General features: G+C 39.4%; 1 protein-coding gene across 3 annotated transcripts in view; it reads right to left on the bottom strand.

Annotated features, from left to right (window-relative positions):
* The window catches only part of LOC126412858 (THO complex subunit 2), a 317,539-nt gene that overhangs the window by 108,837 nt on the left and 194,201 nt on the right, over positions 1 to 14,501 (bottom strand). For all 3 annotated transcript variants that reach the window (XM_050082722.1, XM_050082721.1, XM_050082720.1), the window contains exon 23: positions 10,601 to 10,691. In XM_050082722.1, coding sequence (XP_049938679.1) covers positions 10,601 to 10,691 — 91 coding nt within the window. The remainder of the gene's footprint in view (positions 1 to 10,600; positions 10,692 to 14,501) is intronic.

Here is a 14,501-nt window from a genome sequence, read left to right on the forward strand (position 1 = left end):
AGCACTAAGGGTAGATGACACATTAATAACTGATGGGAATAGTGTGGCAAATCTATTTAACAAGTACTTTATATCCGTTACTGATAGAATGGGACTTTCAGGATCAGTAAATAATGCCCTTGAATATCTGTAACTAGCCTTCACAAACAGCTTCAAGTACATGAATATATCACTCACTTCACCAAAAAAAAAAAATAACTTCCATAATAAAATCTTTAAAAACAAAGCATTCTAGTGGGTACGATGAAATATCAACAAAGTTAATTAAGGCATGTTCTTGTGAGTTTAGTACAATTCGAAGTTACTTGTGTAACCAGTCAATTATAACTGGGACATTCCCTGACTGGTTAAAATATGCAGATGTTAAGCCTCTATTCAAGAAAGGGGATAAAGAGATACCATCAAACTACAGACCGATTTCACTTTTGCCAGCATTCTCAAAAATTTTAGAAAAAGTAATGTACAGGCAGCTGCTCAACCATCTGACCACAAATAACATATTATCAAGAACACAGTTTGGATTTCTGAAGGGTTCTGATATCGAGAAGGCTGTTTACACCTACAGTGAAAATGTACTTAATTCATTAAATAACAAATTACAAGCAGCAGGTATTTTCTGTGATTTGTCAAAGGCATTTGATTGTGTGAACCACAACATCCTTTTAAGTAAATTAGAATTCTATGGTGTCACGGGCAGTGCTGCAAAATGGTTTAAGTCATACCTCACTAACAGGAAACAAAGAGTGTCAGTGCAAGGGACTAGTGAATTAAGTCATCAGTCATCATCAGAATGGGGAGAAGTTACATGTGGTGTCCCACAAGGATCCATCTTAGGGCCATTGCTTTTGCTTGTGTACATTAATGATCTCTCATCAGTTACACTGCCAGAAGCAGAGTTCGTTTTGTTTGCAGATGACACAAATGTTGCAATAAATAGTATGTCAAGTGTAGTTCTAGAAAGATCTGCTAATGATATTTTCATGGATATTAATAAATGGTTTAAAGCCAACTCACTGATATTAAACTTCGATAAGACTCACTATATGCAGTAGTAGGTACTGGGAGATGAAAAAGCTTGCACAGGATAGAGTAGCATGGAGAGCTGCATCAAACCAGTCTCAGGACTGAAGACCACAACAACAACATATGCAATTCAGAACCTGTAAGAGGTTTCCACCCAGTATATGCATAAAATACGAAGAAGAGCAGATAGAAGAGGTTGACAGTCTTAAATTCCTGGGATTACAACTTGATTATAGATTCAGTTGGGAAGAGCACACCACAGAACTGCAGAAACGCCTTAACAAATCTATATTTGCAATTCGAGTGTTAGCAGACATAGGCGACATAAAAATGAAAAAGCTTGCATACTTTGCCTACTTTCATTCCATAATGTCATATGGTATAATATTTTGGGGTAACTCTTCAAGTCAAACAAAAGTTTTCAGAGTCCAAAAGCGTGTAATACGTATTATTTGTGGAGTAAATTCACGGACGTCCTGTAGAAACCTCTTCAAAGAACTGGGTATACTAACTACTGCCTCTCAGTATATTTACTCATTAATGAAATTTGTCCTAAATAATATATCTCTTTTGTGAGGTTGATAGATCCTCCATCGGGCGCCTCCCCAGGTGGCGGATAGGGGAAAGCCTCCCAGATATGGGTGGCACCGAGGAAATCAAATACTCGGGGCGGACCAAAACTATCACATCCTCGAGGATAAGTACCCGGAGTAAAAACCGGCGAAACGAAGAAAACTAACACAAAAGCCCAGACACGTCTGTGTGGTAACCACCGGTACTCTGGCCAGCGTCTGTCACCAATGGTGCGGCTGATACGAGCTCCAGGAACTGAAAATCCCTGGTTCTACCAAACTGGCGCAAGCCAGACGAATTACAAGCATAATGGCAAGTACACCTAAAAACAACATTACCCCAGGTGGACGATCCACCCGTCGCAAGACGGCAACCAGGCACTCGGATTCTGGGGGACCTGGAGATGTACTAAAGGGCGAGTCGGAGCGCTCTGGCAAACTACCCAAGAAAACACACACATACTTTGGCACCTTCAACATACAGACACTAATACAAACGGGAAAATTACACAATCTAACAACGGAACTCACCAGTCAAAAGATCTCGATCCTAGCGCTACAAGAAACAAGATACATGGATTCAGACACAATAGACTACGGAAACAACAGATTCTTCAAGAGTGGAACCAACAGGAAAATCGGCAAAGGAGGAGCACTCCTCGGCATGGCCTTCGCAGTAAACAAAAACATCCTAGACTCAGTAAAAGAAGTCAACGCGATCAACAACAGGCTCATGACCATGCGAATCAAACACGCCAACAAGAACTACACCCTCATCAACGTACATGCCCCCACGAATGCAGACAACAAGGACAAACTAGAAGAAACAGACAAATTCTGGGACAAACTCGAAACCACCCTGGCAAAAATACCCCAAGACAACGCGAAAATTCTACTAGGCGATTTCAACGCACAAATCGGCAGAGAAAAACGCTACAGAAAAACAGTAGGAAATTTCCCTGCACACAAATTCACCAACAAAAACGGCACCAGACTGATCGAACTCTGCCAGCAAAACAACCTCAAAATCATGTCAACCTCCCTGATGAAAAAGCCCAAGAAACAAAAGACGTGGCGATCACCAGTCCACTCACTAGGCGAATTCCAGATAGATCACGTGGCAATCTCCTATGAATACCAGAAAGAAATCCACGACGTCCAAGTGAGAAAAGGCGCCAACATAGATTCGGACCACTACCTAACAAGAATCAAAATCAAACTCACACCAAGAAGACAACACAAAAAGAAATTGACCTCACCGAAATTTGATACAAGAAAGATCAGAGAATCGAACATCACAGAACACTGGGAAAAAACAAGAGGCGAAAGATTGGACCAGCTTTAAACAAAAAATTATGAACACAGCCAAAGAACTGATCCCACTGACTAGAAAACCCAGGCACCCTTGGTGGAACACTACCTGCGAAATCGCCCTACAAAATCGAAGAACAGCTTTCACAAACTACAACAGCAACAAAACACAAGAAACACAGGACAACTTCTATGAAATTCGAAGACAAATATCGAAAACAATAAGACAAGAGAAACGCAAATACATAAACGATCAGCTAAACTCCATCGAAGAAGACTTCAGAAATTTCAACACACGGGATTTCTACAGGACGTTCGCCAACCAAGTCAAAGGATACTCACCACAGAACCTCTGCTTCAGAAAAGAAGACGGAAAACTGGCACTTACCAACAAAGAAAACTGTGAACAGCTCGCGAAGTACTTTCCAAAATTACTAAATTGCCCGGAACTTAACTCAACCTTCAAACCCCGAGAACCGGCCAACGCACCGGAAGACTCACCATCACCAACAAAAGAAGAAATCCTCCACTGCATAAAGAAACTGAAAAACAACAAGGCAGCCAGTGAAGACGGAATAACGGCAGAACTGCTGAAGAACCTAGGACCAAACTCGCTAAACGAAATCACACAAATCATACAGAACACCTGGACAACCGAAATCATACCTGACGACTGGAAGACCGCACTCATTCACCCGCTACACAAGAAAGGTGACAGGACAGACACAAACAATTATAGAGGAATTTCCCTGCTACCGGTCATCTACAAAATTCTATCAACCTGCCTTCTCACCAGAACGCAAGGACAACTGGAACCCGCCATCTCGGAATACCAAGCGGGTTTCAGACCCAACAGAGCCTGCCCCGAACAAATCTTCAACCTGAAATCAATCATAAAATCCCACATGACAAGCCCCAAAAAAATCATCTGCACTTTCGTCGACTTCAAAAAGGCTTACGACTCGATCGACAGAAAGTCCCTCATCCAAATCCTCAGAGAAAAAGGCCTAGACCAAAAGACCCGAAGACTAATCGAACAGACACTAACCAATACAAAATCCAAAGTCAAATTCATGGGCGAAATCTCGGACCCCTTTGAAATCCACACTGGCCTAAGACAAGGAGATGGACTATCCCCGCTATTGTTCAACATCGTCCTGGACAAAGTAATGAGCGAATGGGAAGCTGAAGTCAGGAGACAAAACACCTGGAGACCAGTCACATTAGGAAGGAAAAGACTGGAAATCCCTAACCTAGCATTCGCAGACGACCTAGCGATACTGACCTATGACCCAACATCAGCAAAAATACAGATCGAAATCCTGAAAGAATGCGCCGAGAAAGTCGGCCTACAAATCTCTTTTGAAAAAACGCAAGTCCTAACAAGAGAAGGCGACGACATCACAACCAAGTACGGCAAAATTAAAGGGGTCACACACTTCAGATACCTAGGCGAAATCATCGAACCGACCGGAACAGAGAAACTGGCTTACGAAGACAGACAACAGAAGACACGGAAATCACTAGGCATGGTACGAAACATCTACAACAAACAATGCATTTCCAGAAACGCCAAGATCAGACACTATAACACAGTGATCAAACCCGCCGTACTGTATGCCAGCGAAACACTAGCACTCAACAGGAAAATCAAAATTGAAGAAATCAAAAAAGAAGAACGCAAAATCATGAGGAAAATTTTAGGAGGAAGACCCACACCAGATGGCTACAGACTACAGAAGAACTCAACAGTAGAAGCATATTCGAACATCGAGAACGATATGAGAAAAAGGCGCCTTAAATTCTACGGACATTTAGATAGACTCCCTGAAACAAGACTCACCAAGAAAATTCTAGAACACCTCAAGACACTTAAAGTCTCGACACCCTGGATGGAAGGAGTCCGAAAAGACCTACAAGCAATTGGCACCACAAACACCACAGACAGAAGCACCTTCCGAAAACACATAGACAATTGGGAAGTAAAGTCAGAAGCGCTAAAACAGCGGACCAAACAAGAATGGTCTGAGGAGAGGAAAGAGGCCCTCTCCAAGAGAATGAAAGAATACTGGAAGGACAAGAAGAACAAGCCTTCAAAGTCATAAGCTTAACGATTTCCTTTTAGGGAAAATCCGCCAATAATAATAATAATAATAATAATAATACATCTCTTTTTCCAACAAACAGCTCAGTTCATACATACAATACCAGGAACAAAAATGATCTGCACAAGGACTTAAAAGCACTTACTTTAGTTCAAAAAGGGGTCCACTACTCAGGAACACACATCTTCAATAATTTGCCAGTAAACATAAAAAATTTAGTTACAAATAAAGATCAGTTTAAAAGGAGCCTGAAAGACTTACTAGTGGCCAACTCCTTCTACTCCATTGACGAATTTTTAATAGAGACAAATGAGGTATTGTATATATTCATACTATTAGTATTGTTATTTCAGCTTAAAAAATAAATAAATAAATTGACATGTTCCACATCCACGAGGATCTCCTCAGCACGGATCTATGGAACGAAAAACTAATCTAATCTAATCTAATCTAAACAGTCGTGTCCGTGTACACCATCAACCTGGTGAATGGCTGCTTGAAACATGCACCATGCTAGGGATGCAGGCTGCCAGGGGCAGAATTATACTATGGGGGAGATTCATCTGGGCTTCCATGGGAGCTGTGGTACTAACTGAAAGCACCGTGACAGCTGTGGACTACATGAACATTATCAAGGATCAGCTGCATATCTTCATGCATGATGTCCTCCCCAACAGCAATTCATTTAGACAGTAAACTCTCACACTGATGTCATAGTCACTAAATTTGCCTCATATGAACTTGATGGAACACACACACACACACACACACACACACACACACACACGGAAACCTACAAAAGACTTAGTCAATTCAGGTACATTTTTTGATTTTAAATTAAAAAATATGATTGTCATAAAAGAGTCCACCATATTGTTTTGTGAGATATGCATGAAGCTCATTTAAATAGGTTCACCAATTGGCTCTCTAGTGTATTCTGAAATTCTACAAAAACAGCTTAATTTTTTTTACGGGTAGTATCTAGCACTATGTATTAGACAGTGGTATCTACTTTTTCCTTACAAGATTTCACAAATTATATGTCAGCATATGCAAAGTTAGCTAGTATTACGTATTTTCTGGGAAACTATGCCACTGAAGAAATGTATGAAATTCTCATAACACATAACTCCAGCTATTAAGCCCATTAGTATTAGTTTATACTTAAAAATCAAGTAACATTGGAACAATCATAAGAACATGTACAGTACTTCTCTTCTTAATGATGAAGTATAAGTTTGTTCTGCAGTAGATAGGATGATGATGTCCATGTATTAACAAACTGGAACAATATCAAATCAAATAGAAGGTCTCTCTCAAAATGTATTAGGACAATAAAAGTTAATGTCATTCCCAATTATTGAAGAAGGAATTTGTTCTCCATTCTGATCAGGATCTATCATTTTTCTCCTTAGTTAAACTTCCAACGCATGGAGAGGATAGAGTAAAGATGCTAGCATAGAGATATAATTATCTTCTCACCAAACACTTGACAATATATTTCTACTGATTTAAGGAGGTAACTGTTGAAGATTTTACCCTTCTGAGAAATCCTCTGTCAACGGTTAGCTGAAAGTGGTCACCCTGCATTCTTGATTTTACTGTCAACAATCTCTTCAAGCTTTTGTCACCAGTAGATGATCTAAACTGTGTTTTTGTTTTAGTGACCTAAATATCCTTTCACATCTAGCATCCTGTGAGGGACCATTAGAACACCTAACAGAGCATGAACTAGTGTGTCAAATTTTATGCTCCCATCACTACTTCTTAATTCTCCTATCAGCAATCACTGCTGATCAATTCTTTCTGGTAGGTCATATATACAAAATGCACAAATCTGGAATTGTTGTTTATCTATGGCATCATGATGTTTACCTGCAACTGCATTCAATAATACTGGAAACTTTTCCACAAATTGCATAACTGTTGCATCCTCAGCATTTCACTCTTCAATGGGAATTTGTGGGCCATGTAGCCACAGGCACCAATGAAGTATTTTCGAGCAGATGAACAGAATTCCTCCTCCTCATAATGCTTGAAACAATCCACAAGTTGCAACATACAGCTACCAATGAACAAATCACAATCATCCCTCTGGCTTCTTCTGCAGCAGTAATCAACATCAAAAAGAGAAGGTCTTACCACTGAAGGTTGTATAAATTTAGACATCAAATTTTGTAATGTGTCCAGCAGTAGATCTTACCCTTAGTGCCAGTTGACCCAATCTATCTTCTGTCACAATGGTGAATGGTTTGCCACATAAATATGGTTGAAACTTGATGGCCCAAAAAGCTTCAAGGCACAATTTCTCGGTCGTAGAGTAGTTCTTCTTAGACTTGGTGGGTCCTCTCGAAGCATCCGCTCTCACCTTTTCAGCATTGTTTTTGAAGTTGTACTAGAACTGCACCTATCCCATTACCAGTAGTATCTGTGTGTTATTCTTGCCGTATAAAACAAGAACTGGAGAAGACATTAGCATCTCCTTAAAGAAAAGGAAAAATATTTCTTGCACTTCGTTACAGGGAAGTTTAGTAGCACTTGCAATACATGTGCCTTGGTACAGAAATTCTTTGTGAATCACCAATTGCCGGACCACATTTTGAAAAAGTTCTCCCATTGTGAAAGAGCCATTAACTTGGTGTCTACAGATTTTTATTTTTTGAGCAATTATGAGGCATTTTTTCCAGTTTAGGTAGAGGCCTGCAATCTAAACACACTTCAATAAGGTCAGAAGTTGGTTTAGATGTTCTTCAAAAGTCTTTGCAAAAAATGACAACCTCATCCAAACAGTAAAGACATGTTACTCATTTCAGGCATCTAAGGAGCATACATTTGAACTCATAAGGGTATCAGGAGTTACGAAGGCAGTCATTTTGTGGTCAGTCAGCCTTGTCAAAACTCAGTTTGCCAGTAGCCTACTGCAAGTACATAGTTGAAAAACATTTTGTTCCTTTGAGCAGCCTAAGGTGTCGTCAATGCGTGACAGTGGATAAATGGCTCTCTTCCTTCCTTTCCCACTTTCGTTTTAATAGCTGGCAGTAGTCGACGCAGGAATGCCGTGTGCCACTCTCCTCCTCCTCCATAAGGACCACAAGAGAGGACCTAGGACACACTGAAGGTTCGATCATGTCCACTCCACTTCGTCCTGTTTTATCCATCATTGAGACATCATCATCTTATACAAGTGCTGCCTAGTTGGCAGCTGATCCCGTGTCAATACGGTGTTTTACCATGGGCATGTTGTACTGTCTTTTTCTACACTCCAGATCAGAAAGATGATTTGTGGAAAACAAATAACACTCAGTAACAGTGTTCCACCGTCAGACAAGATAATATTGGCAATTCAATTGCAGCTTCCTCTACCATGTTTTCTGTGATGGTAGCGAAGTATGATTCTTTGTCTTTATCAGTAAGCTGTGCTTTATGGATTGATTTGGTCCATCCTATGTACATATCTTTAGGAATGAGTTGTGGCTGCTTCTGACGATCAGTGATCCACAGTTCTCCTTGACCATCTGCATTGTTTATGATCGTGGCTGGTGCGAATATTTCTTTTGTAAGCCTGAGCAGCTTTTTGCAATTGGCAAAAGCTTCACAGTTTACTGAGCATCTGGTACTTGTCTCACTGATGACAGCTGTATAACAACTTCTTCAATCTGTAGTTCTAATTTTCCACTTGTCTCATCCGGGAATACTAAATTATGATGACATTCTGTTAAAATGACAAATTAGAAGAGCTGTGTTCTCTCACTGACAGTAATTCTTGCACTACCTGTTCCTGTCATTTCCCATTTGCAAATTTTAGCACAACTGCTTTCATGTCGCAGAACACAGTCTTCTTTAGCTGATAATGATAAGCATTTGACATACACAAAAAGAAGCCTCTGTGTTGGGGCTCATTTGCATAGATGGTCAGCTTGCTTGGTTTTCCTGATTTCGGCCACTAGGCGAGTGGCTGGTATGTCTTTACAGCAGTGCGGAATGGCAATGGCATGTGGGGAGTGACTTCATCTGGAGTATGTCAGTGGGCATCGTCCTGTAGGTTGATTATAATTGTACACAGTCGACTGACATGAACAGAACCGTTGTGACTGTTGACATCTGGAGGCATCGAACACTTATTTTTCCCCAAGAGCATACATGTCCAGTACATGCAGTATGTTGTCCTCAGTACTCATTTATCTGTTCTTCTGTGGGGCATTATACTTTGTGGAGGTTTTGGTTATACCTACAATGGTTGGATACCAGGTTGCCATTTGACGGCTACAGCATACGGCCCCATTCATTTTGCCTCCAACGTGTGACTGGTGGCAGAGATGTGTGCAAATGATTGATACGCCTCTTCTTCAACATTCTCTATCACCTCCTGAAGTAAGGGGTCGACATTTATGCTGATATCTCTTGTTTACTCGATCCACCAGTTCTGGTTGGCATAAACTGCTGTATCTCTTGTCTAACTGCCTGGTATAAGAGAGTGGCGAAGTCACGGTGGACTTCCACATTTACCATGGGAATTTGGAAGTTGGTCATACTTCTTTTGTTCCATTTTTTTCTATAGCGTTTTATAGATGTGCTGACACCATTTGATAGATTTTTCAGTTTTTGCAAAATCCTTTACCAGAAGAGCTTGGTACATGTCTTCTGTGATTTCTTTTATCAAGTGAGAGATTTTGTCGGCTTGTTTCACAATCACATTCACTCAATGGCATAGAACCAAGACATTACATTATGTACAGCTGTGTCATTTTCTCTTGATGTCATTTGCTCTATTCCTCAATTGTTCTTCCACAAAGCAGGCTTGCTGTTCACTGTCACAGAATGTTTCCTCCACGTTGGCTTGGAATTTGTCCAGCTATTGAGCTTCTCTTCAATGATCTCAAAATACTGCCGAGCTGTACAATTCAAGTTACAGTACATATTTTCATAGCACATCAGGTAATCCCACCTGTTGTATACGACGACTTGGTCAAATCCTTTCATCCATTTTGTTGCACCCTAACCAGCATCTCCAAAAAACACTGATGGGTGTCTTGATGTGCAACTGACTTGCTTCCCTTTTGGAATCCATTGGTCTCTGAATATATGGACTCTGTTATCAAAGAACTGCTTGTATTCTCGTTCTTGTCCATATAGGTGACAGCTTTTATGTTGCCTAATTGGAGTCATGGTGATATAGATGTACTGGAGTATCCTACGTACATATCAAACAACATCATGTCATAACCACAGTCAAGGCCAAATGCAAAAGCTAAGTACAACATAATAAGTACAACACTTAGCCCTGAAAGCATCTTTACTACAAACATAAACATACAGGACAAACAGAACTCCTAGAGCGAGTGTGCTCCTATTTATACAGGAACTGAATATTCCAATGTACCCAAACATTACAAACAAAAGATATTTTCGTCAGGTTTGAACTGGTGATTCAGCACGTTTTAGCCAGCCACACTAACTGCTATACCACTATGTGCAGCACAGTTTATATCACATACCACCCAATTATATTTTGTAGAACACAGAATCACTAACACAAGTTAAAGCTATGTGAGAATTTGTATCATTACATAAAGCAACATCAAAACCAACCTCGTTCAATGTCACCATTAATCTGCTTTGGAGGTAACACCACTGAGGAACTTGAGACATCTTGTTTAGCTTCTTGTGCCACACTTGCAGACTGTAAAACAATAATTGGCTGCATGTAATTATCAATTCAGTAACTCAACACAACTCAACTCTCACACAGATATACACATCTTTATTACACATTTACAGGGTGTCTCATTTATCTTGCTCACGCAAAGTAACTTTTTTCTTATGCATTAAATGAAAAATTGTTTCACCAATGTTTTTTAACATCACTGGATACTTCTTGCTGAGGGTATACATTTTATGTATCCTCACAGATGTAGGAGATACAGGGTAGAGATTAAGTATTTTAAATAAAACTGTGTACATTTTATTCCAGAATACACGTACCCTATCCAGCAGTTATTAAAAAATGTACTACACTGAACTATTTTAGCCATGTAACTAGTGGCTATGTAAATGATAAATAATACATAACTTCTCTAATTTAAATATTAGTTCAGTGCATTTCATTAACTAAATCATTTAACTTATTCAAGGTGTTTTTAACATTTTACAAATTACCAATAAACACTGAATGCAACAGTACTGCAATGTACAGAAATTGGATCTTGTCATTGTAGAGTGTACTTATAACAATGCTGTAGTAACTTTCACTGTGATACTAGCATTACATGACAAACAAGAGCACTCACACACTCAAAATGGTGACTAATGGCATTCAGACATACGGTCACTCTGGGGATGAAGGATGCCCTACATCTTGCTGCTACCTCCTCTGGGATGGCTGTACAAACATCAACACATTGCTGCAGGTCCTCTCGTGTTGTTGGAACATTTTGGTAGGCAGCACCGACTGCTCCTCCAAAGAAAAAAAATCCAGCAGTATAAGGTCCGGAGATCGGGCAGGCCAGTTGACTGTCCCGTCATGTCCAATCCACCTACCAGGGTATTTATGGGCCAGATTTCATCGTGCTTATAAGACATTATGTGCAGGACATCCATCACGCTGATACCACATGACCACCCTCCAATTCGGAGGTATAGTGTCCAAGAGAACAGGAAGAATGTGTCTTAAAAATTGGGCATATTGTCTGTCTTTTTGGCTGCCATTTGCAAAGACAGGCCCAATAATGGCATCTCCAATAATTCTGCACCAAACATTTATGTTCCACAGACAATGGTGCTCTACTAGTCAGAGCCACTGTGGATTCTGATGAACCAAAAATGCATATTTTTCACACAGATAGTTCCTTTGTTGGAGAATGATGCCTTGTCACTAAAAAGAACATCTGAGGAGAAATAGGATTAGTCAGAAGTTGTTGCTGAGCCCACTGACAAAATTGAACTCTATTGTTGAAGTCATTTCCATGAAGTTCTTGGTGTAAATGAACATGGTAAGGATGGACTTTATGATGTTGTAGAATGCAATGTGCACTTGTTTTCAAGCCACCACCTTCAAATTGAATTTGTTGTGTGCTGACTTGAGGATTCGTGCAACCCCAGCAGCTTCGTCCCTTCATGCTGTATTATCATTCTGAGGTATAGCATCTAAACTTTCCGTTTCATGAAGACGAGAAATGAGGCAACTAAATATTCATTGAGAAAGCAGTGGCTTGTCAGAGAATCATCTACTGTACAGCAGTTGTCCCTGAACAGAATTTTGTCCGCCTACAGCAACTTACATTACAGGTATGTGAAGTAGAGTACAAGATAGACAAAACAACATCATAATCATAATGTTCTCTAATGGTATTGAATATAAAAATGCAAGTTACTAATTTCCTGTCAATGTAATCTCTCCATAGATCAGCAGCATTTCTACCTTATCATCATGTGTGTACAGCATACACCTTTACACAACAAAAATTGTATAGTGTGTACAACTGCCATGAAGTTACTAAGTTACCGTGATGCACGACTACACTGGTACGCAGTATACTGTACGCTAAAGCAACAACAGATGAGGTGCGTGGGGCAGAGAGGAGAACCTGTGTTTACATGAGTCGGATATCACACACACCTCTACTACAGCACTATATTGGGTACATAATGCATACAATCAGGGCAGTAAACAGCTCAGTTCTTCACAACCTGTGTACTTTTTTTGTTTGCACATCTAAGTTTTATTGACAAAAATTATACATCCTGGTACATTTTTGGATAGCTCTTGGAGAGGTAAGTAAATTCTTGAATAAAAGGTACAAGACTTCACCTAAAAAATTTAACGCCTACCCTATATCTCCTACATCTGTGGACACAAATAAAGCATATACCCTCAGCGAGCATTACCTAGGGGACACCCTTTATAATGAATTCATTACGATTCGGTGAAACTCAATTTTCAATCTTTCCAGAGGGGAGGATAATAATTAAAATTTCTGTAAAATATTTTAGAAGAAAAGGGAAAACAGATTTGAAAATGAAAATTAGTTTAGTTATCATGCTAATGGGAATTCTTAGATAAGAAACAAGCAATAACCAAAAGAACAGACAATCATTCATCTTCTTAGGAAAACTATAGAAAATGTAAATTTGGGTATCTGTTGCGTATCCACTCAAATTATCTTACCCATTGCTCAACTTCTTTCACTAGATTACCTCCAAGAGTATTCTCATACAACTGCTCCATGTGATGCATGATGCAATAACAAAAAGTTTAGGATTAAGTTCAGCAAATGATAGGGATTTACAACGATGATATATATGCTGTTGGAGAGCGATTAATTCCCACTTATGTTGAGAACAAATTTATTGTCACTTTTGTTGAGAATAGCTCAATAACCTGAAATAAAAAATGCTCAATATGGGAGTTAGAAAGATTACTACACCAAATTCAAATAAACTGGTAGTGTGCAGAGCGTCACCGATGAAATTTAAATATGACGACATTTGTTTGGATTCATATTCAGAATATTATAAATTACATGAAAAAAAATGTGTTTACACTGTCTGTTGTTAAAATTGTAGCACTAAGAACAATAGGAAATAACATTTCACTTGTAGTAGTAGTAGTAGTTGTTGTTTTCAGTCCAGAGGCTGGTTTGATGCAGCTCTTCATGCTACTCTATACTGTGCAAGCTTCTTCATCTCCCAGTACCTACTGCAAACTACATCCTTCTGAATCTGTTTAGTGCATTCATCTCTTGGTCTCCCTCTACGATTTTTACCCTCCATGCTGCCTCCAATACTAAATTGGTGATCCCTTAATGCCTCAGAATATGCCCTACTAACCAATCCCTTCTTCTAGTCAAGTTGTGCCACAAACTCCTCTTCTTCCCAATTCTATTCAATACCTCCTCATTAGTTATGTGATCTACCCATCTAATCTTCAGCATTCTTCTGTAGCACCACATTTCGAAAGCTTCTATTCTCTTCTTGTCTAAACTATTTATCATCCACGTTTCACTTCCATACATGGCTACACTCCATACAAATACTTTCAGAAACGACTTCCTGACACTTAAATGTATACTCGATATTAACAAATTTCTCTTCTTCAGAAATGTTTTACTAGCCATTGCCAGTCTACATTTTATATCCTCTCTACTTCGACCATCATCAGTTATTTTGCTCCCCAAATAGCTAAACTCCTTTACTACTTTAAGCATCTTATTTCCTAATCTAATTCCCGCAGTATCACCTGATTTAATTCGACTACATTCCATTATCCTCGTTTTGCTTTTGTTGATGTTCATCTTATATCCTCCTTTCAAGACACTGTGCATTCCGTTCAGCTCCTCTTCCAGGTCCTTTGCTGTCTCTGACAGAATTACAATGTCATCGGTGAACCTCAAAGTTTTTATTTCTTCTCCATGGATTTTAATACCTACTCCAAATTTTTCTTTTGTTTCCTTTACTGCTTGCTCAATATACAGATTGAATAACATCGAGGAGA

Source organism: Schistocerca serialis, chromosome 7, assembly GCF_023864345.2.
Source record: "Schistocerca serialis cubense isolate TAMUIC-IGC-003099 chromosome 7, iqSchSeri2.2, whole genome shotgun sequence".
Lineage (NCBI taxonomy): Eukaryota > Metazoa > Arthropoda > Insecta > Orthoptera > Acrididae > Schistocerca > Schistocerca serialis.